We start from the raw sequence: 21,794 nt of genomic DNA on the forward strand, positions 1-21,794 counted from the left end.
TAATTTCATTATACTAGTTTTACAGTCGGATGAATGAGAGCTTATAGAGACACCTCCACACTTGTTATAAAATGAATGAATTTAAGAGTATACATGCCTTTTGATTTATGCACGGCATGTCCACGACTGTTTCCACTGTTCGTGCAACATCCGATCGCTTCTCTGATGCTCACATTTCACGCACTGTTTCCACCAAACGCGGATATCTTTTTTTTTTTTTTTTTTCGGTCTTTTGTCACAACAGGCATCCGAAGGGTTGGTCTATTGTGGAGGATAATGTGAGGCACTGTAGCTCTGTGGTCCAAGTGAGCGGCAGAACCTGTTCCAGACACCGGATTATGGGCTGTGGGAGCTCCCGCAGACGATCACACTTCATATTCATATGAAGGAAGCTCGTTTATTAATAGGAAACATGGACTTCGCTCTGTCGTTTCCAGCAGTTTCTCCCGCCCTCAACCCCCCCTATACCAAAAATAATAAAAACCTGAGCTGAGATCCCACACAACAGAAATTATATTATAACATGGGGTTATTGGGATTTATTTAGGAAGCAGCAGCATTTTAAGGCGCAGTGTGTGGGATTTCATTTACTTAAAATTAATTTGAATAAAGCAATTTGAGGTAATCTTCAATAACACTATATAAACGCATCTGCAACACATAGGGAGCAGATTTTTTTTGTGGTTAAAAAAAGACACACTGCACTTATCGAAAGTGGGTCGATGAGAATTAAATTCAGCTCAACCGGTGTATAATCATTAAACGCCATTAAACCACTGATCACTTCCTGTTTATAATAAATAATAATAAATGGTTTTTTTTTCCAGCTCTCTTTTGTTCGCCTTACAGATGTGAGTGTTGGTATTGTATTGTGTGTGTGTGTGTGTGTGTGTGTGTGTGTGTGTGAAGATGGAAGTCAGTGTAGCCGGGCTCACAGGCACACAGGCGGCCGCACATGCGCACTGGCCCCTCGTGCCATATTGGAACGAGGTCGTGGACGAGAAGCGCGTCAAGCTCGCAGGGCCACACCGGAAGTCTCGCGATTCCCCCCTCCACAGAAAAAAAGGCCCGCTCTGTTCCCTTCACTATAACGGCAGCCTCCCGCCGCCCGTGGCCGTTATATTTTGGAAAGGACACATCCGGGGCTGCCGGCGCTCGTCTGCTCTGACTTCACAGAGCTGCTGGCGAGCAGGCGGAGAGGAACGGCATCCGAAAAAAGCGACTTGGAAAAACTACTTAGCGGTAAGAGGCGAATTTGGCGACTAAATATTCACGTACGGGATGTTGTTTGTCACCGGACCCCAGCGGTGTTTGGTGCACCGGGGGCACATTCGTCGTTTTTCCCGTCTCTCAAAAAGACGGGTCGGGCTCGGTCGAGTGTAAGCGCCCTTATTGCTCGTCAGCCTGCTCTTATTGCTCGAAGCCCTGACGTCCACTAACTTGACTCGGACGCAGGCGGGTTTTTTTTTTATTTCCTCACCATGTGTGCGGGACCTCACGCGTTTCAGCCCCGCATGTTTATTTACCGCACATCTGCATGGTTACATTTGGCTCTCTCGCCGTTTGCCACGTTCTCCTCAGTGTGAAAGTTAAGACCGTGGCCGCTGTAGTCTCTCTCTCTCTCCCTCTCTCTCTCTCTCTCCCTCCCTCTCTCTCTCTCTCTGCAAAGCCATTGCGTTAATGGCCCATCTCTGTTCGTGAATCCTGCGGTGTAGCAGCGCGATCTTCTCCGGCTGCTTCCACTAAACGGGCTCGTGTGGAAATTTCCAGTGATGTGCCCTTGAATAAGTCAGTGAATATTTCTAATGTGGAAGTCTTATATAATGAAGGTTGCGCGAGCCTCGGCACATTTCATGCGTAGCTCGCTCCTCAAATAAAACAAGCTGAATAATAAGTGGGTTTTGTTGGGAGTGCTTCTCGCTTCGGGCTTTCAGGGCAGCCCGATGCTCGGCTTGTCATTTGGCTGTCATGCCCCACGTTGACTTACTGCAGCCCCGCGTCTCCTCTGGCTCTCAACTTCAACCGTTGTGCAACTTGAGTGATCCTGTGGCAGCGGCGCAGCTCCGGCGGACGAGCCGCTACGCGATGGCAGCCGGCGGCATGTCTCAGAGCTGAGTGGAGGCAGTTGAAGGAAAGTGTTGTTGTGAATAGAGGAGATCAACAACATCCCGGTTTGGTCTCCAGTCGGTGGATGAACCACGATGAGCGAGGCCAACTTTGTGTTTGTTTAGTTTCGGTGCCACCCTTTGTTGTCCACGTTAATGCATTTAATGTAATTTAAATGGCCTTGGCAGGTGTAAGGTGTCCTGACAAAATAAACCCGAGATTAAACCTCCACTGTCCTGCTTAAAGGGAAAGTTCACCCTAAAATGAAAATTCACTCATTTATCTACTGGCCACTGTGCCTATGGAGGGGTGGGTGAACTGTTTGAGTCCACAAAACCCTTTTGGAGTCTCAGGGGTAAACAGCGTTGCAGCCAAATCCAATACAACTGAAGTAAATGGTGACCAATTCTTAACGTAAAGGTAAAACGTAAAAATACAGCAGAAAAAAAAACATAACATGCCTCCATACTGCTTGTGGTGTCATCTACGTGTCTGCAAGCCCTAACATTCAAATTGGACTCAAAACGGTGCCATTTATACCGTGTTTTTAGCGTAAATGTCCTCTGGCATCCTCCCCTGGAGCCATGTTCACAGCAGACATTTAAATTTAAAACATGGTGTAAATTAGGGTTTCGCCAACTCAAACACTTCACCCGACCCTTCACAGCATAGTGTTGAGTAGATAATGAGGAAATTTAGATTTTTGGGTGAACTATCCCTTTAATTATGTGGTTCTGAATGGTATCATGTGATTGTCAGGAAGCACATGTGATTCAAACCTAGTCAAGCTTTATAAAAATGTTCATATCAGTCTATCGATAATTATAATAATACATGTCAGATTATAATTTCTTTTAAATTTAAAGACAGGTTTTGGCTTCTGGGTGAAGGTTGTGGTTTAAAACTCTTTATGAGCAGAGGATGACAAACACTTAGATCAATCATGCGTTATGGCTCCTCACTGGGCTCGCAGTTTTTTGTATTTCAAACGCTTTTAAAAGATAAAATTTCAAAAGATTGTCAAAAAAGATATGGATAATCGGCAATATGGATAATCGGCAGCTTAAGTAAGAGAAAAAAAACATGGAAAACATTACGTCCTAAATGTTTAGTAACATGGATTAACATTTCATCTTCTGTCTGAAAAGCAGTAGGAAGGAGCAATATGCTTATCTTGTCTTCTATATAAAATCAGCAAACACATTTTACAAGGCATAAACATTATATAAATATATATTGATTTGGCTTTTGTTATATTGCTATTGATGAAAATTATATTTACAGAGGTGTATAAAAATGGTAAAAAATTTCCTCACAGTGTTGACAAATACAATTAGGTTTCAGCTACTGTTGAATCAGATCACTTTCCAGAAACAATGTCTCTGTAATCCACAGATGAAAGACACTTTTCAAAGGAGGTACTTGAGATAGTCAGGTCTGCTGGTTATTTAAAATTCAGTAGACAGTTTCTGTAACGAAAATACGCTGCAGATTTTTTTAAGGTAAGTTTCAATGATGTTAGCGACAAACAAAATTCCGTTCACTTCCTTTTGTATTGTGGAGAAGGCAGAAATGCCAGAGACTGATTTCTTAAAACCTATAGATCCATAAAACTCAAACTATATAGTGTAGCTCAACAGCACTCCATGAGAAAGTATGTGTTCTGTGATTTGGATTTTTATCATCACCATTTAGTGCTATAAATTTATTCCAAACTTCATGGAAACTGTGGAAATAATATCACGATTGCTTTTCTGAAAACAGGTTGTTATATTTGAGAGGACACAAAGAGGAGTACGCACTAATTTTCCACTACATTACTGCTTATGATGTAAAGTCATGCACTGGTGATCAGCAGATGCCATCAAATAGTGTTTGGGGAAATGTTTTAGCAGATCATTTTGATTTATTGAAAGCTGACTTTGATTCTGTTTCCTGGCGTAGTCGTACAACGCATTTGCAGTGCGCGTTTTATCAGATTGCATTTCCCGCCCAGGGACCTCAGACGTTCAGGAAGGCTTCTTTAGAAACGCTCTGTCGCATGCTAAGTGCTGATGAGAATATAATTTAGTAAGTGATTGTATAGAGGATGTAGTGTGGATCTCAGTTGATGTTTTGTGTGCGTGGGTGCATTCACATTTGGCCCTTTCGCTGTTCGGTTCAGTCAGAGTCTCGGGTGGTGCAGAACGATTCAGGCAGACTGCTGATCGCTGGGGTCCACACACTTACTGTGCATGAAATAGGGGAAGTTGCTTTTCTTCCTGGGCTGTTCAGCAAAGTGGAGTTCTGTGGAAACTTTGTAGCTTCGGCTGGCGAAGTCGAAGTCAGAAGAAATGTTGAAAGTTTTCAGTAGTTGTCAGACGTTTTGCAATCAGTCCGTCATGTAGGAGGCATTACCTAAACACAGACATCATTGAGAAGGATTTATTCAGTTTCATTTTATTTAAAATGCATGAAAAAGATTCACAAACATGGAAACACCTTAGAACTGATTATAGAAGGTCACAGGCACTTATATGAGAGGTAGAAATGGAATCCACTTAAAATTGTATCATGAATTCATAAATGATGTGTCGGCGTCACATAAAGTTTCTTGACTTGAGCGCTATTTTTAATCCTGACTCCAATGCTCTTTTTTTTCCCACTCTTGTGCGAGGAGTGTGATCCACGGGGACAATAAGGTCCTCTGGTGTGTGTGTATGTATGTGTCGGAGGGAGGGGGGTCAGAAAGACAGAGGGAGTCTGGGGCAGGGTCGAGGGGTGAAAGGCGGCGCTGATCCCGACAGAGCACGGGGGTCGCGGTGGCAGTCCGGTGGACGGGAGGGGGTGCACTCCGATGGCGGCCCTGCTTTTAATAGAGATGTCAGACGTGACAAAGACGGGCCTGACAGGCCGGCTGAATGGAGCCGCCGTGACAGAGCAGCTATCCTCAGCATCCCACACACTGCTCTATCTATCCACTGTTTCATGCCCAGCGTTCCCTGCCTTCTCATTCAGGCCCCCTCTCTTGTTGCATTAACTTATTTCACCAGCTTGTCACAATGCTGCGGCTTCAGTTTGATGTGTCAGAGTTTGATGTGTGTGTCCACATTCATGTCAAGGCGCCGTTTGAGTCTTTCCATCGGGGCAGGAAAAGGTATTCGATTTTGGTTTTAAAAAGATGAGTCTCACAAGTAGAGATGAAGCAGGAGATTAGCATAGTTTAATATATTTCCCCATCTCGCACCATCTGCTGTGTTACTTAGGTGATAGCCTGTGCTGCCCTAATGAATTGCAGATATGCAGCATGTAATCTGTAATTTTATTCACTACTTCTGTTTTGTATTTATTGAGACCAGGACCAGATGCAAGCACTTGAATATTGATGTTATAACTTAAACAAAGAATTGTTATCTGAACAGATCTTCTATGAAAACCCAGCAGTCCTTGATTTTAAAATAGCTGAGGAATTCAAACAAATGCTAATATCTGCGCTTGAAGTAGATTTTTTTAAAGTTAAAGCTGTTGAATTAGTTTTCTTTCCTACTAGTGAATCCCGTCACTGCTGGTTTGTGCATTTATTTGCATGTTGACTTATTAAAGGTCCAGTGTGTAAGATTTGGGTGAAAGGGATCTATTGGCCGATATTGAATATAAAATAATCCTAGTGATGTTTTCTCTAGTGTTTTTCATCTAAATTGGGTGAATTGGTGTTTTCTTTACCCTAGAATGGGCCCTTCATATTTAAATACTTTATATTTACAGGAAGGGGGTCCCCTCTATGGAGGCCGCCATGTTTTTTACAGTAGCCCAAACTGGACAAACTAAATGCCTTTTGAGTTTTTATGACAACTGAAGGTTTCCACAGGTTCTCTTTCATGTTTGGAAGGGGAGAGTGAGGTGAGGGGTATATTCAACTGCAACATGTAACTTCACCACTAGATGTCACTAAATTATACACACTGAACCTTTAAAATAGCAGACTACTATAGAAAAAGTTGAATACTTAATTTATAGAATTTCAGGTTGCAAAACACAGCACAAAAAACAGATACACTTAAATGTTGTGGTACAGAACCCTCTTCTAACAAACCCAAGGATATAGTGGGGAAAAAAGAGAATAAGGAATTATGACAGAAAATAAAGAAAAATGCACACGATTAGGTTTCTGATATGAATATATACATTGTGTAATATTAAGATAGTAATATTCCATAACATTGTGCATCCTTTGCTCCAGCTGGCTCCAGTAAGTGAAATACTCTCAACAAATTCTATAAAAGCGGGACCATGTTTTAATAGATTGTCCCGGGTGGTGTCAGGATTGCATCTCGGCTTCTCTAATGGAATCCCGGAGAGCTCTTCCTTCACCCAGAGTTTAAACGAGGAAGCCGCAGTAACTCTTGATCATGGTTTCCAGTTCTTTGTGTAACTTTTTGCTGATACAGTTTGGCTTGTGAAGTGCTGAGCCAGCTGGCGATAGAACCTGTCTCATTAATCTTCTAGCTCTAATCGGTAGCAGCGCTCAGAGATTACTGATAAACGTAAGGCTGTGACGAGGGTGCTTCACTGCTATATTTTCATTTCTGTGTTTTCTTCTCTGTGGCATCAGAGTTTTGGTCGAGTGCTCCTTCGTTCACTCTCATGGGATGATAATGATAATCCTCCTCTGTTCCTCTCCTCAGAGCTCCCCGTCTCGGCCTTGAGGGGGCACCAGCATGAGTCAGGAGTCACTGGAGTCTGGTAAGAAAGAAGTGCTCTGTGAACAGCTGCAGGAAATGTGCAAGATAAAATGTTGGGAAGCCGGTTGTAAAGGAGGAGTGTCTGTGTGTGTTTGTACGTGTGTGTTCCAGATGGAGACTCTGCTCAGGATGTATGTGACTTTAACTGGGATGAATACCTGGAGGAGACTGGAACCGTGTCCGTGCCCCATCACGCCTTCAAACATGTGGGTCCTGACAACGATCGCAGCCAACTTGCGTCTCTTGATAAGCTTATACAGCTACTGTGTGAAGTTCTTGGTTCCATGTAACGTCTTGTTAGTTTCAAACTATGTATTAAATTAAATTAATCTGAAAGCATGACTCAGATGCACAGAATGTGCAATCAGGTGAAGTCCCTAATAAAGAATCAGAATCAGAATTCTTTTTATTGCCAAGTATATTTACACATACAGGAAATTGCCATGGTGTGGTTGGTGCCTTTGGACATAAAAACAACAAATCGGACATAAAACAACAATATATACAGAAAAAACAATGGGTTATGTTATGGGCACGTGCGGTGCTAAGGTGCAGTGATTGATTCCGGAATAGTGCCAATAATATATAAAGTGTTAACAGGTTCCAATGAAACAGCTTTAGCAGCATCCAATCAGAAAGCAGTCAACAGCCTAAACGCACAAGTCGCATGTTGCAACACCAGTTGTAACAAGACTTCCACAAATATCGGTTTTAACACTTGAAATGAAACCCAATAGTAGCACAGGATACGTCCTTTAGTTTCTTTCTGAACTTTTGTAATTTGTTATTTGTGTGAAAACGTGGTTTAATGACGTCATGTTTCTCCGTTCCTCTGTCTATGTCTCAGGTGGACCAGGGTCTGCAGACAGGTCTGATTCCAGGCATGAAGCTGGAGGTGTGTGTGCGCTCAGAGGCCGACAGCCCCTACTGGGTCGCCAACATCATCACCACATGCGGCCAGCTGCTGCTGCTACGCTACGAAGGTTACCAAGATGACCGGCGCGCAGATTTCTGGTGTGATCTCATGACGGCAGACCTCCACCCACTGGGCTGGAGCCGCCAACATGGAAAGACCATGAAGGCCCCTGAGGGTGAGGCATGGCTTGTGTTGGCAGGGTGTGTTTTTTTTTTTAGCTGTAAGACGTAGGCTAATGGTTGGGCTGTAATCCACCAATGGATAATCAATAAGTAGCAAGGTATATGTCCTAGAGAGCTGTGTGATTACATTACATTAAACTAGAAGGGCCCTCATAGAGCTCATACCTCTGCCCAGTTTGACACCCTATCTTGCAATTTCTGAATCTGCCTGCATCTGGATTGGCTCCAAAATGTAATGGGTTCCTCCTTTGGTCATGCTCCATCCCTCAACAAAATGTCATGGAAATCAGTTCTGTAGTTTTTGAGTAATCCTGTTAAAGAACAGACAACAAAATGGCAATGAAAACATAACCTTCTTGGTGGAGGTAATAAAAAGAGTTGCGTCTTAATAATAAAGAAAAACAATAATAATGCAATTTAGTATTGGTTTGGATTGAGTGGGTCTCACGACATGGAAGCTAATTAAAAACGCCATAGTGTGCATACCTCTGCCAAGGCCTAACAGTCCCCTTATAAAACATTTAAATTCACTAGATCCAAAATGCACACACTCATAAATATCAGTCCCCTAAATATTTCTGACTTTTCATCAAGAAACATGAATTATTCTCTTATGTCTCACCCCTCCACAAAATGTCATGGAAATCGGTATTGGTGTAATCCTGCTGACAAAAAAACAAAGAATCAAAACCTCCGTTGCGGAGCTAAAAAGGATGATGTGAACGTCAATCATGAAAAGTATTTATCATTAAATTTAGTAAATATAACAAAGTTCAAATGTTCAAGTGCATATTTCTGTCACTTTTTTGTGTAACCTTTAGTGACCTACCTTTTATTTGTTTTTCTAAGTGCTTCAGGCACATATGAGCAGTGAAGAAAACACATGGTTTTTCATACCATAAGTAACTAAATTATTGTTCAGGATAGCGATGATGGCAAAAGCAAGACCCTCACAGATTTTGATGCTAAATACTGGACCCCTGGTTTTCACTTGATGGGATCACTTTTAGAATACATTTATATGAAGAAAATTAATAATGGGAGCAGCCAAAATAGTTTTGTTGCGTGTTCAGAATATGGCAGCTCACAGTTAGATAACACAGATGCACGTTGTCCATGGTATGAATGTGCTATGAAAGATAATCTGTTACGTTTGAGGAATTCTTGTAGTCTTTCTTCTGTTATGGGTGATGCTGTGATTGAAGATGAGAAATGCAGAGTGGAGTGTGTGTGTGTGTGATCCTGAGTTCAGCTGGTTTAATACATCTAAATGCTTTGTGTGTATGATCCACCTCAGGTGCGCGTGAGAAGCACCAGGACTGGGAGGCTCTGCTGGAGAAGGCTCTGGCTGAGGAGTGCAGCGCGCCTGCCAACCTACTGGAATTGGTAAGGCAGAGAAACAAAGCAGCTGTCCCTCCTTAGAATATACTCACACCCAAGGTGCAACATTAGCTTTTGTCTGTGCCTCTATCACTACTCGCATGATAAATGTGAAGACAATCGAGTCAGACATGCTTACCCCAATAAGTGGTTGACGCAAGTTTGGTAAACAGAAATGACATAAGAGAAACCGCAAGCTGATTTACCCTCAGGTGATCGGAACCATGACTCTTCAGTTTTGACACACAAACAGAAACAAACACACACACACTCACTGTGCTGCATGTCATGCTCTATTTTATTCCTGTGTGCTACTTGCTTTTATTATTTTTATATTATTTTAGTTTAGATTAAAATCTCCAAGCATTTAAAGACTTTATAATTCTCAATTAGAAATGGTAAACCTCACAGTGTAAATGTCCATTGGAATAAATGTGAACTGAATCAAGAATTCCTTCATGAAGCACCCAGTGTGTTTTTAGAGCCATTAGTTAGCTTTCAGTGACCATGCCTTAGTGGGCTGAGTGTTTTCTCCCAGTTTAAATACTTGTCCAGATGTTTGTATATTTGGGTTTTGTGTAAGTGTGTGTGCTACTACCTTCTCATTTACCGTCCCTCACCACCCCGCACAGCCCCAGCGTGGCAGAGACCCAGTGGAGCTCCTGTGCGCAGGCTGCTATGTGGAGCTCCAGGACATCGCTGACTCAGGGCTTGCCTGGGCTGCAGAGGTGGAAGAGAATGTCGGAGGGCGACTGAAGCTGCGTCTGCTTGGCACAGAGGGCCTGCCAGGCACACCTGCAACCGTCTGGCTCTTCTACCTCCACCCACGCCTCCACCCACCGGGCTGGGCCAAAGAGCACAGCTGCACCCTCAGGCCTCCCTCAGGTCAGTGGCTCTGCAAGTGAGGTGTAGAGGGGGCTAGGAAGATTCCAAGGGCCCAGCACAGACAGGGGCCCTCAGAGAACACAATTATTGCATGAAGCTGCACCAAAATGCACACGCTGGTTTTTTAAATCACGATCCATGAATTATTCCCTAGAAGTCAATGAAAATGTAAAAAAAAAAAAAAACTCCTATTTTGCAATGTGAAGGAAAGTAAAAAGAATTCGGGATTTGTATCAAAATATTATGGGCTCTTCCCTGACCCCACGTCCTTCTACCAAATTTCATAGTGACCCGTCCAGTATTTTTTGCGTAATCCTGCTTATTAACTAACAAACAAACAGACACAGATGAAAACATAACCTCCGGGCAGAGGAAATTATGTTTACTGTCAAAGCAGGCTGACTGATGGAAGGACACAAAAAAATTCCTGTGGAAATCATGGATGTTTAACCAATTATGCAGTATAACCCTATTTGATCTATTATGCTCTGTCATTTACACATAATCACTGCTACAGGTCTAATGTTTAAATATTAATTATTGAAAATCCCATGTTTCTTCCTACTTTCTCAATCAGATATGTCCTTTCATTATGTGTATTCACACGTGAGGTGCTGTTATGAGACATTACACCCTGAAACGGATTTTCTATGAATGATCAGATGGATCATTGTTTTTATGGCTACAATCGGCTAATTCTTTGATTAATGTGAATACAGTTTGTTAATATGCAAGTTTTGAGAAGCACTGGAGAGTGTGTCTCTTCCCTGACACTGCTGATCTACATGCTGGTGCCACTGCAGCTGAGGAGTTATTGATATTTAATACCAGGCCTCTTTGGTGAAGCTGGTGGGGTTTATACCATGATATCCTGCTTTTGCAAGTTGATGACAGAATGTAGTGAGCAGTAAAACAGATTTTAAATCATCGTCTTAAAGGTAAACCTTCAGGTCAGCCTGTTTGTGTTTAATTTTCTTATTTCCAAAAATTATGGGGAAAATATAATGTATTTTTAAATCCATCAAAGGTAACAACCAAAGTTCAGCTTCATTAATTCTACACGTCATCCTGTTAATAAATCCGGCTGGAACCTAGCACCTTGTGATAAGAAGTCTGTTTGTTTAATGGTTGTGAAATTGTGGAGGACAACATTGTTTTAATTAATTGCAGGGACCCGTTTTAGAGGAGTAGATCGGAACAGGCTGACATCAGATATAATCCAGACCAATGGGTTTAGTAAATTAAAATAGGAAAGTGTGCAGAGGAGAATTTGTTCTGTTGGATGTTTTGCTTTTTTGTAGGTCATTGATAATAAAATAATACAGCAGTGGTGAGTAAGTCAAGGTTTTGCTCTTCGGCAGCTGATTTGTGTGTGTTTGTTGGTTTCAGATCTGTTGGCACTGCGGACAAAGGAGGAGTGGGAGGAGGTGAGGCAGAGGATCAGTGACCTGCCTCAGGACGAAGCTCTGACTGCGGAGCTCAGTAAGGTACTGCAAAGAGTTGTGACACCTTCAAACTGGGCGCTGAAACATCTTAGAGCTGTGCTGTTTGAGAATGACTCGGTGTGTGTGTGTGTGTGTGTGTGTGTGTGTGTGTGTGTGTGTGTGTGTGTGTGTGTGTGTGTGTGTGTGTGTGTGTGTGTGTGTGTGTGTGTGTGTGTGTGTGTGTGTGTGTGTGTGTGTGTGTGTGTGTGTGTGTGTGTGTGTGTGTGTTGTCTCAGGATCAGCCTGCCATCCCTGCTCATTGTTTCAAGGAAGGGATGAAACTGGAGGCTGTTGACCCTGCTGCTCCTATTTCCATCAGGCCTGCCACTGTCACCAAGGTAACAGCCTTTCCTATGAAATCTGTCTCTGCTATGCTGCTGTTTTTCCTGTTTGCTATTTATGGCCGTAGATGTTTGTGCTTTCTGCCTTTTGTTACTGAACTGTCTTTATTTTGTAGCTAAGAAAAGGTCGTCCCACATTCCTCAGCATGGCTGAAATTCATTTGAATTCCGATTTTTTTCAATTTAACAACTCTTCCCAACCGATCTCCTTGACTTTGCCGTCGGCTTGATTCAGTTTTTATTGTGACAAAGAGAAAAAAAATGATGGTGAAAACTTTAAAGCTGTCACTTTGGAATGACTTCAAGGCTACATTTGAAAAGTCTAAATAATCTCCTTCCTAAACACTATTCCTTGACCCCGATGGAAAAATGTCATGAGGTCAAGGAAAGATGTGAAGGAGAAGCTGTAAGGAGTTAGGAAAGGAGAACCACGCTGCAGAGAAAACCTGACTCCATTTACACATTGTTTTTTTGAACCAACCTTTTTTATAACTAAATGTGTTCGGTACAGTGACGTTCTCGTACAAGTCAAGAAAAATGTCCTGTCAGAAACACAATGACAACTCCGAATAAAAGGGAACATTTAACAAAGAAAGGAAGAACAAGACTGAAATGTTGAAATAACATAATAATTTACAAGCAAAGATATCTTAGCCATTGAAATAATAATTAAATAGAAAGAAAAAAAGCTAACTACCAAGGTGAATTATACTCAGACATAAGTATATAGTTTCCTGCTTTTATATATTTCTTCAGTGGAGATTTTGTTTGTGCATTCAGCAACTAGGAGATTAAAATTACTTTTATACTGTATTTAGTTGTGATGATGATATTGTGAACTATTTGTTTGTTGTTTACTGTGACTCCTGACTGGACAGATGTGACAAAGAAGAAATTAGGAGCTCAGACAAATGTGAAGATTCACATCACTTTTGGATCGCGTCAGGAGAATTAAACAGTAGTTCTGTTTTTAACATAGGTCTGTCCAGGTGCAACGACAAGGTTGCTGCTGCAATGAATTGTGGGATGACATTTTCTCCTTTCATTTCATAAAAGATGGTTTAGTGTTTCCTCTGCTAAATGAGATAATTAAGGAAGCATTGATGATCCTTTCCTTATCTGTTAGGTAATTTCCTCCTCTCTTCTTCTTCAGGTGTTCAGTGAGCAGTACTTCCTGGTGACGATGGATGACCTTTGTGGTATGGAGGAGTCAGAAGGTGCAGGACGGTCCTTCCTGTGTCACAGAGACAGTCCAGGGATCTTCCCTGCTCAGTGGAGCCTCAAAAATGGACTCCCTCTCAGCCCCCCACCAGGTCTGCTCTGTCAAACATTGTCCCTTGATTACGACCCTCTTAACCAATTACCTGTGATATCACAAAGTAAGGAATGACATGATTAAATAACTCGTGTTGTCTTTGCCTCTCTCTCCTTGGCTTTGTTTGCTTCCTTTATCTCCCTTTTCTTATCTCTTTCTGTTTTCTTTCCCTATTTCATCATGTGCAGGATACCAGGGTCCAGACTTTGACTGGGCCGATTACCTGAAACAGTGTGAGGCTGAGGCAGCTCCTCAGCACTGCTTCCCAACTGTAAGTGAAACCTGTGTTTTACCCATCACAAGTTCACAATGGTCCCACTTCAGTATAAAAAGCATTTTCCTGTGCCAAACTGATTACAGGATCAAATACTGGCTGGAATCAAACTTAACATGGGCTGTGCAGTGAACATGAGTCATACAAGAGAAGCTATTAAACACCTCATAGTGTATTTTATATTGTCCACCTGTCACTGTCAAAATGACAATTAAAAGACAATTACATTTCTTTTTACAATACTATTAGTAAATTGCTGTTGTGTGAAGGCTGTATTGGGCATGCAGAAATAAATATAATTTTTAATCACCATTAGCATCCTGTCCAAGCTAAAACCTGCTTGCTATTGAATTGCAATATCCATGCAGCATTCCAGACTTCTAAATAACTGACCGAAATAAAATATGTTTTGTTTATTGGTTCAGATTGTATGTGAGGCAAAGTAAAGAGAAGGGCCAATGTCCGGATGATGCAAATCTAAAAAAAACGAATAAAATAAAAAGACAATATTCCTAATAGAGAATAGCAGCAGCATTTAAATTAGTGCCCTGTGGTCCATTTTATTCTGTAAACAGCTTGGTTTGGTGCAGCAGCAGTTCAGGGCTGAATATCGATGTAACAGATGTTAGAGATGAGAACATATTTCTGCAGTGTGAAGGACCACTAACACTGTGGTGATTTCCTAGTGAATAAAACAGAACACAAACTGCTGTGAGACGGCGTTCACAAGGTTTTTCCCTCTTTGTTTACCTGCCAGGAGCAGTGTGACCACAGCTTCAAAGAGGCCATGAAACTGGAGGCTGTCAACCCGCTGTCACCTGAGAACATTCATGTGGCAACAGTCAACCGGGTCAAAGGCCAGTACATTTGGCTGAGTCTGGAAGGTGAGATGAGAAGTGTTTTTTTTACTAGATTAGAATAGATTTTAAAAAGAATGATTTCTCTGCCATCCAACAACAAATGAGTGTCAATGATATGTCAAACATTAACCTTTGTGGATCTAATCAAAGCTTCGTAGCTGCGCAGATAGGTTTCTCATATTTATGGAGAAGACATGGATGTCAGAATCTGAGATTATTGCATAACGTCCATTTCATATACAGAATCTGTGGCCTTGCTCAGACCTGGTATTAACATCCATCCTGAGACATCTGATCCCAACTGGACAGCGTTTAGTCCATCTGTTCACACCTGGTATTAAAATCTGTTCTGATAGTGTCTCCTGTGACCACTTGTGATTAGATCTCACTTCCACGCTCTACATGAAAATAAACACGCACATCATTTGTGTTCGTGAAGACCAAAAGATGTTTTTACCCAGTCTGAGTTTAAAGATGTGAACATGTGTCCAATGTCATGTGTGTGTTTGTGTCGGTGTGTGTTGGCAAGAGCGAGCAGCTGTGCTTTGAAGAAATATTTACACAATTTAAGAAAAGCATCAGTCAGTATGTGGTGGTCAGTGTTGATAGTGCGACAGTGACCACAAATAAATCAACATATGGACACAGAGAGGCCTAAAACTATGTTTTAAAACGTATGTGGCCCAGGAAGCATTTGTGTTCACACAGCTAAAAGAATGTGGCCACATGTGTTCCAGACCTTCTCCAAATGTGGTCTGTGTGATCGGATCTGACTTAGCACTGACCACTTCTGATCAGATCACTCAGGACGGATGATGGGGTCTGAACGGGGTCACTGTTTTGAAGATAATATAGAGATCATGGATAGATCTTATAGAGATCATGGATAGATCTTATAGAGATCATGTAGATCAGTGTTTTACAGATAGAAATCACACCCCTCAGACACCACCTGGTAATGTTCAGCTTCTCACTTCAAAGATGTAAAAACTTTCACAAGCATATGAGTAAATAAGAGTTGAAACAAATCGGAGTGAGAGTAGCAGACAACATTCATCTCTTCCAGAAAGAAGCTGCATAACATAACTGTTTTTTTGAAGCCTTTGGGATGTGTGAATATTGTTAAACTATGGAAATGTATATGAATGTTGAAAACTTTGTGGACATATCACAGTAAAGTTGTGTGTTACGTCATGGCTGATCTTGCTAGTTGCAGCAAATAATTAAAAAAATCTTGTGATACTTGTTTGTCCCTTATTAGGATACCATTTGTGTCACTATACACGTCATACTTCACTTGCCTGGATAAGAATGTAGTCAGTGATATTTTTAGCGCTGCTCGCTGTGTACTGGAGGGATTTCTGAGTAGCTCTGTGTGTGTGTGTTTGTCCAGGGCTGAAGCAGCCCATGCCAGAGTTGATCGTTCATGTGGACTCTCTCGACATCTTCCCTGTCAGCTGGTGTGAGACAAACGGCTATCCACTCATCCATCCCATCAAACCCACAGGTACGCAACGCCCTCTTAAAACACCTCCAATAACAAGTCTGTATCTAATGTTATGATATTTTGTAACAATATCAAATTAGTGTGACTGAGCACTCATTAGTCATTCCTTGTTTTTAGTCGAGAAAGAAAGGAAGATTGCTGTCGTGCAGCCAGAGAAACAGTGAGTATAAGAGGGGGCATTGATTGATTGGTGTATTGGTTTAAGTGGAGCGAGTCCAACAACCTTTCAGCATCTGACTCAGTTTTCATCTCTTCACAGCAGAAATCCACCAAAGTCTATGACACCTGACGCTATAAGGCAGCAGATGGCCCACCAGTCAGAAACAGGTGAGTGGTGTGTCAGTTGTCCCTGAAGGGTCCCACACTGTGATATATTATATCTACTGACTGTCTGTGGTTGTCCGATCATATGTATCTATCTTTGTATCCCCATGCAGGATATGGGAATGGCAAATACTGCTGTCCCAAGATATACTTCAACCACCGCTGCTTCTCTGGGCCCTACCTCAACAAGGGACGCATCGCCGAGCTGCCTCAGTTCATCGGCCCTGGAAACTGTGTCCTCGTCCTCAAAGAGGTGAGAGGGCTTGCCCACAGGTTTACTGTGTAAATAACAAAACAAACTTCCCCTCAATCATATAGCACAGTGGTATGGTTGTCAGCATTTTTTAGCAATGCTTGTTGCATGACTATGCATAGCCAATTATCATATATTATGTACCATTATACAGATAGATTAAGTTCAGTTTCATTGAGACAAGAACTCTCTGATATATTGGCTAATATGTTTATATACATTTTTGGTAAGATGTCATTATCTAACTCATATGACAAAAAAAAATGTAATTGAGGTTTGATATATAACAGTTTAACCATAAACGTAATGATAAATAACTGTGAATATAAAAACACATATACAACCAAATATACTGAGCATGAATTAAGAAAAATAAACCTATTTTTACATGTAATGTAAACATAAATGCACATCTTTTCTGCGTTGTTTATTCAGTAAAATAAATGTTACGTTCCTGTCCATATTGGAAAACATAAACACTGATGTGATATATCTTTGAAAAGCTCATATCAGTGTTTGCTAGCGAACGTAGCCACGCGGTGTGTCCGAGGGTCAGTGAATGCACCTCGTAGGAAGATATCAGAGGACATTTAGGCTAAAATCATGGTGCAAATGACGCAGATTTGAGTCAAATATGAATGCCTGGGCTTGCGGACACTTGGATGACACCACACAAGCACTATGGAGGCATGTTGTGTTTTTTCTGTTATTTATTACGTCCGAAGTGTTGGTCACCATTTATTTCAGTTGTATCAGATTCGGCTGCAACAAATTTTACCCCTTAAACTCCAGAAGTGTTTTGTTGACTCAAACACTTCACCCACCCCTCCATCGGCATAGTGGTGAGTAGATAATGAGTGCGTTTTCATTTTTGGGTGAACTATCCCTTTAAGACTCAAGTGGAAGTTGAAGCTAATTCAAGCTGGACCTTTTCACTTTAGCCAGGTAGTAGTTTAGCCACTTTGATGGAACACCCCCCTGTTAAGGCTGCTTATGTACAACCATCAACATTTCATTGGTCCAGGATAAAGAAAGTCTGGCCTCAAAATGAACATGGGGAGTTCTTGATGTTAAAATGATAAACATAGCAGCCATGAAAAAAATAACCTAACCCTCCGACCCATAATTAACCGATATGTGTTGCATTCCTGTGCATGTCTCATACCCAGGTATTGACTCTGCTGATAAACTCTGCGTACAAGCCAAGCCGTGTGCTGAGAGAGCTGCAGCTGGACCAGGAGAGCCGCTGGCAAGGCTATGGAGAGACACTCAAAGCCAAGTGAGTGGAATCACCATTTAATCCTCAGATAAAATGTCTCCCCTCTTAAGATAACCAGCAGGAATAGCACAAGTGTTTACAGCTGGTCTATTTTAGGACCCATTTTGGATTACAATTATTCTTAAATGCACAACAGGGAATAAACATCTGATACTACATTATAGCCTTTATTTAGCAGTGTTACTTAGCACGTGTTACTTCTTGTTGGTTCTAACTACCTTATTTGTTAGACATGACTATGAGAGGGAAGAGTCATATCTTCATCTTTTTCAATTTAGTAGTCTGTGGAAATACTTTGTAACATATTTATCATAATTTGCTCACTGGTCAATGTTGCTTTTACTCACATTTCAGGTACAAGGGGAAGAGTTACCGGGCCACTGTGGAGATAGTGCGCACTGCAGACCGTGTGGCAGACTTCTGCAGGAAAACCTGCATCAAGCTGGAGTGCTGCCCAAACCTGTTTGGACCTCGCATGGTTCTGGAGCGCTGCTCTGAGAACTGCTCTGTCCTCACCAAGACCAAATACAGTACGTGCTTTACACAAATACACACTGCTGATTGTTGAGCCGTTAAATGATTTATCACATGATCAATAAAGACGATGAACATAAAAGCTAGTGACTGGTTATCGGTGGGTTGGAAATATGAATATTTGCTTTTCAGTTGCAATCTTAATTAAAAACAATATTCAGACATTTCCTCTCATTCAGCTCACAGCTCATTCAGTTTTTTTTTTTTGTTCAGACATGTCCAGTTCTTTTCAGTGAAGCTGCTCATGAGTAGAAAGAATCAATGGGTAGATACATTCTAAAAAGAAATACTGTGAAGCAGAGGGATAGAACTCCTGATTTAGAAACTGCAATAGGCATGCACAAGAAATACACACAAACACACATGTATATTATATGTATGTATGCATGTGTGTTCATACACAAAATATGCTTGCCTGTTGGGGACAGTAACACAAACTCAGTGCAACGTACATTAACTGCATCATTCTCTGGTCGGCTTTGGATCCTAAATACAGAATGTCTGGCAGGTCTGGGTCGTTGAGTTTTCTCTCTGGCTCAAGAACTGATGATAGTAACACACATAAGATTTCTGTCTCTTTTGTCTTGTACTTTTCATGATAATCCTGACACCATGTGCTCTCCAGACTCACTCAATCATCTTATTTAATAATACTTTTCCCATTGAGAATGTACATATTTAAGAATAAATATAGTGTGATTGATTTATTTGGCCCTGCTGTAAATTTCCCATCTGTCTCTCAATACTATATTAAAATCCTTCAGGCATGTCAGATGCAACACAATAAGCCTGTCCTCTTGTCTCCAGCATATTACTATGGTAAGAAGAAGAGTAAACGTGTGGGCCGTCCACCGGGGGGCCACTCCAACCTGGAGGGTGGAGTGAAGAGAAGAGGGAGGAAGAGGAAGAGGAGGAAGCAGCTCTTTGTCCATAAGAAGAGACGCTCCTCAGCCTCCGTGGATAACACACCTGCTGGTTCTCCACAGGTAACACACACACATTCTCTTCATTAAGCATTACATTACAGGGTTCGTAGGTGGCATCATTGTTAAACTAGCATTTTTACTTTTGGTTCTTATTTTAATCTGTCAGTATACTGGATTTATTTATTTATATATGGCTGTCCTTATCTTTGGGTTGCAGGGCAGTGGAGAGGAAGAGGATTTAGATGAAGATGATTCCCTGAGTGAAGACTCTGGCTCAGAGCTGCAGGACGATCTCCAGGATGATTCTGAACAATCTGTTGGGAAGTCTCAGCCCACCACACCATCCCCCTCCCCACCAGCGACACCCAGGCCCACACGCCGACGCCGGAAACCACGCTCACCCTCTTTCTCTGATGATGAGAACCGCCCTCCCTCACCAAAGGTGTTTAAAGTAAAGAAAGAAAAAGCTGTGTGCCCTGACAATACATTTTTACAAACACTTCCAAATATTTATATAATATCTGTGTTTTTATAGCGGTGTTTCTAAACAGTATATCTGTGAGGAATACGAAAATATTGCAGCTAGATCAGTTCTGCACCCAGACCCATTAAATGTTATTGCCTTGCACAGCCCAACTTATTCATCTCAATAATATATTGAATGAGAGAGTCTACTTTTCTAGCAGGAGGTATCTCGCAATGTTAAAGAAAGTAGTAAAAAATGTTCCTGGCTGAGTCCCTTTGTGCAGATCCGCACCAACTTTATTACTGTAGAAAAAAAGCCTTCCCCCTATGAAACTACATTTAAATCCACTAGATTGTGCACACTCCTAGATATGAATAGTGTAAATTTGTATATCCATAAATCAAAATCCATGCATTATTCTCTGGGAAATTGGTAAAAATGTCAAAGGCACTAATCTCACATTGTTAAAGAAATTCAACAATGACCTGATCTGGGTTAAAGTTAAATGGGCTCTTTCTTGGTCCATGTCAACCAGGTTTTCTGGAAATCGATTCTGTCATTTATGTGTAATCCTGCTGAACAACGACAAATACAAAGGGACAGGTGAAAATGTGTCCTCGGTGGAGTTAATGATGTTTCCAACATGTTATGCTCTATTCCATCATCCTTTAACATAATCCTCTCATTAAAGCTGTTTCTCTGTGACTTGAACTCAGTTTATGTGGGAAATCAAGACTCAAGCAATCAGTGCTTCCTTTGTGAAAGTTTTCTCTCTTCTCAGTATCAATCATAAGGGTTAAAACAAGCTCTGAGCTTTTCCACTTAGGCTGTGAGATCTCTGAGCCTCTGTCTGACTCACCTCATCTGTGTTTATAGACCTCAAAGACTGAGCCTCCTCAGAAGCTGTGTTTGGACACCAGCCCCCTGGAGTGGAGCGTTACTGATGTAGTTCGCTTTATCAGGAGCACTGACTGTGCACCTCTTGCAAGGATTTTCTTGGACCAGGTAAGAAATACTCACAGAATTATTGGCCTCTCAGGATGACAGCTTGCTCCACTCTACTGCAACAAGTGCACTTGTATTGTATCCACGGTCAGTCACCCATCAAAACCACTAGAGAAAGTTTAGCCAATAACAAACTATATATGGATATGCTTCTCATGTAGATGTATGTGTTTATAGGAGATTGACGGACAAGCTCTGCTCCTGCTGAACCTCCCGACGGTGCAGGAGTGCATGGACCTGAAGCTGGGACCGGCCATCAAGCTGTGCCACCACATCGAGAGGGTCAAACTGGCATTTTATCAACAGTTTGCCACGTAGCTGTCGGGGAATGAACATTGATGGACACGATTACATCCTGTTCTGTGTATTAATCCTGTGAAAACACTGTATTTTCCCATTTTGACTTTTCCTACACTGGATATCCTTTAGAATCCTGCATATACATGAGACGTGAACACCAGAGGGTGGAGTGACATGTCCTGATCCTGGAGGAGGGAAAGGAAAGCAAAGTAGAGGTGCTCTTTAAGAGAGAATAGCACAGGGGGGGGGGACTGAAAGAGGAGAATTCAAGGCCCTTCTTTGTCATAAATAAATCTAAAAGCCTTTTTTAAATCCAACACACTTCAATCTATCATGGCAGACATGCTTTTAAGATGAAACGATTCGGTTTCTCGCCATGTACTAACAATGATTTTTTACTCTTTTGTGTCTTCTGAATGTCTTGGATTCTCTGCTTTTATTCCTCTTTTTTTTACATTTCATTTTTCTTTGAGGAAAGGTAATTGAGCACCAGTGCTGCGACTCCATTGGTCTGTTGTGTCCAATCATGACCTCCAGCGTGCCTTGCTTTCTCTAAAAAGGGAACGGCACTGAATCACAGCTTTTACTTGTCACAGTCTGGCCTCAGAGTATTTGGCACCTGCTGGTCAACATTTATTGTTGTCTGCTGGAGTTAGAAAAACCTGGTGATTTCACAATGAAGTCGTTTTTCATCGAAAAAAGAAACATTTCTGTGCACTCAAGATATGACAGCCCA

The 21,794-nt window shown here is 41.6% G+C and overlaps 1 protein-coding gene across 2 annotated transcripts; it reads left to right on the forward strand.

The window, feature by feature from the left end:
* Positions 1 to 1,067: 1,067 nt before the first annotated feature.
* sfmbt1 (Scm like with four mbt domains 1) lies at positions 1,068 to 21,780 on the forward strand. 2 transcript variants are annotated; one of them, XM_035151229.2, is made up of 21 exons: positions 1,068 to 1,242; positions 6,771 to 6,828; positions 6,939 to 7,033; positions 7,675 to 7,918; positions 9,223 to 9,311; positions 9,938 to 10,190; positions 11,580 to 11,677; positions 11,911 to 12,012; positions 13,169 to 13,328; positions 13,519 to 13,601; positions 14,362 to 14,488; positions 15,858 to 15,971; positions 16,089 to 16,131; positions 16,234 to 16,298; positions 16,409 to 16,548; positions 17,718 to 17,827; positions 18,182 to 18,357; positions 19,169 to 19,347; positions 19,505 to 19,729; positions 20,630 to 20,758; positions 20,936 to 21,780. In XM_035151229.2, the coding sequence occupies exons 2-21, from the start codon at positions 6,804 to 6,806 to the stop codon at positions 21,074 to 21,076; spliced, it is 2,598 nt and encodes an 865-aa protein (XP_035007120.1). In that variant the 5' UTR covers positions 1,068 to 1,242; positions 6,771 to 6,803; the 3' UTR covers positions 21,077 to 21,780. The 2 variants fall into 2 exon arrangements, with proteins under 2 accessions (XP_035007120.1, XP_035007118.1); XM_035151227.2 differs by having other exon boundaries at positions 1,070 to 1,242; positions 16,231 to 16,298.
* The last annotated feature ends 14 nt before the right edge of the window (positions 21,781 to 21,794 follow it).

Source organism: Hippoglossus stenolepis, chromosome 3 (genome assembly GCF_022539355.2).
Source record: "Hippoglossus stenolepis isolate QCI-W04-F060 chromosome 3, HSTE1.2, whole genome shotgun sequence".
Lineage (NCBI taxonomy): Eukaryota > Metazoa > Chordata > Actinopteri > Pleuronectiformes > Pleuronectidae > Hippoglossus > Hippoglossus stenolepis.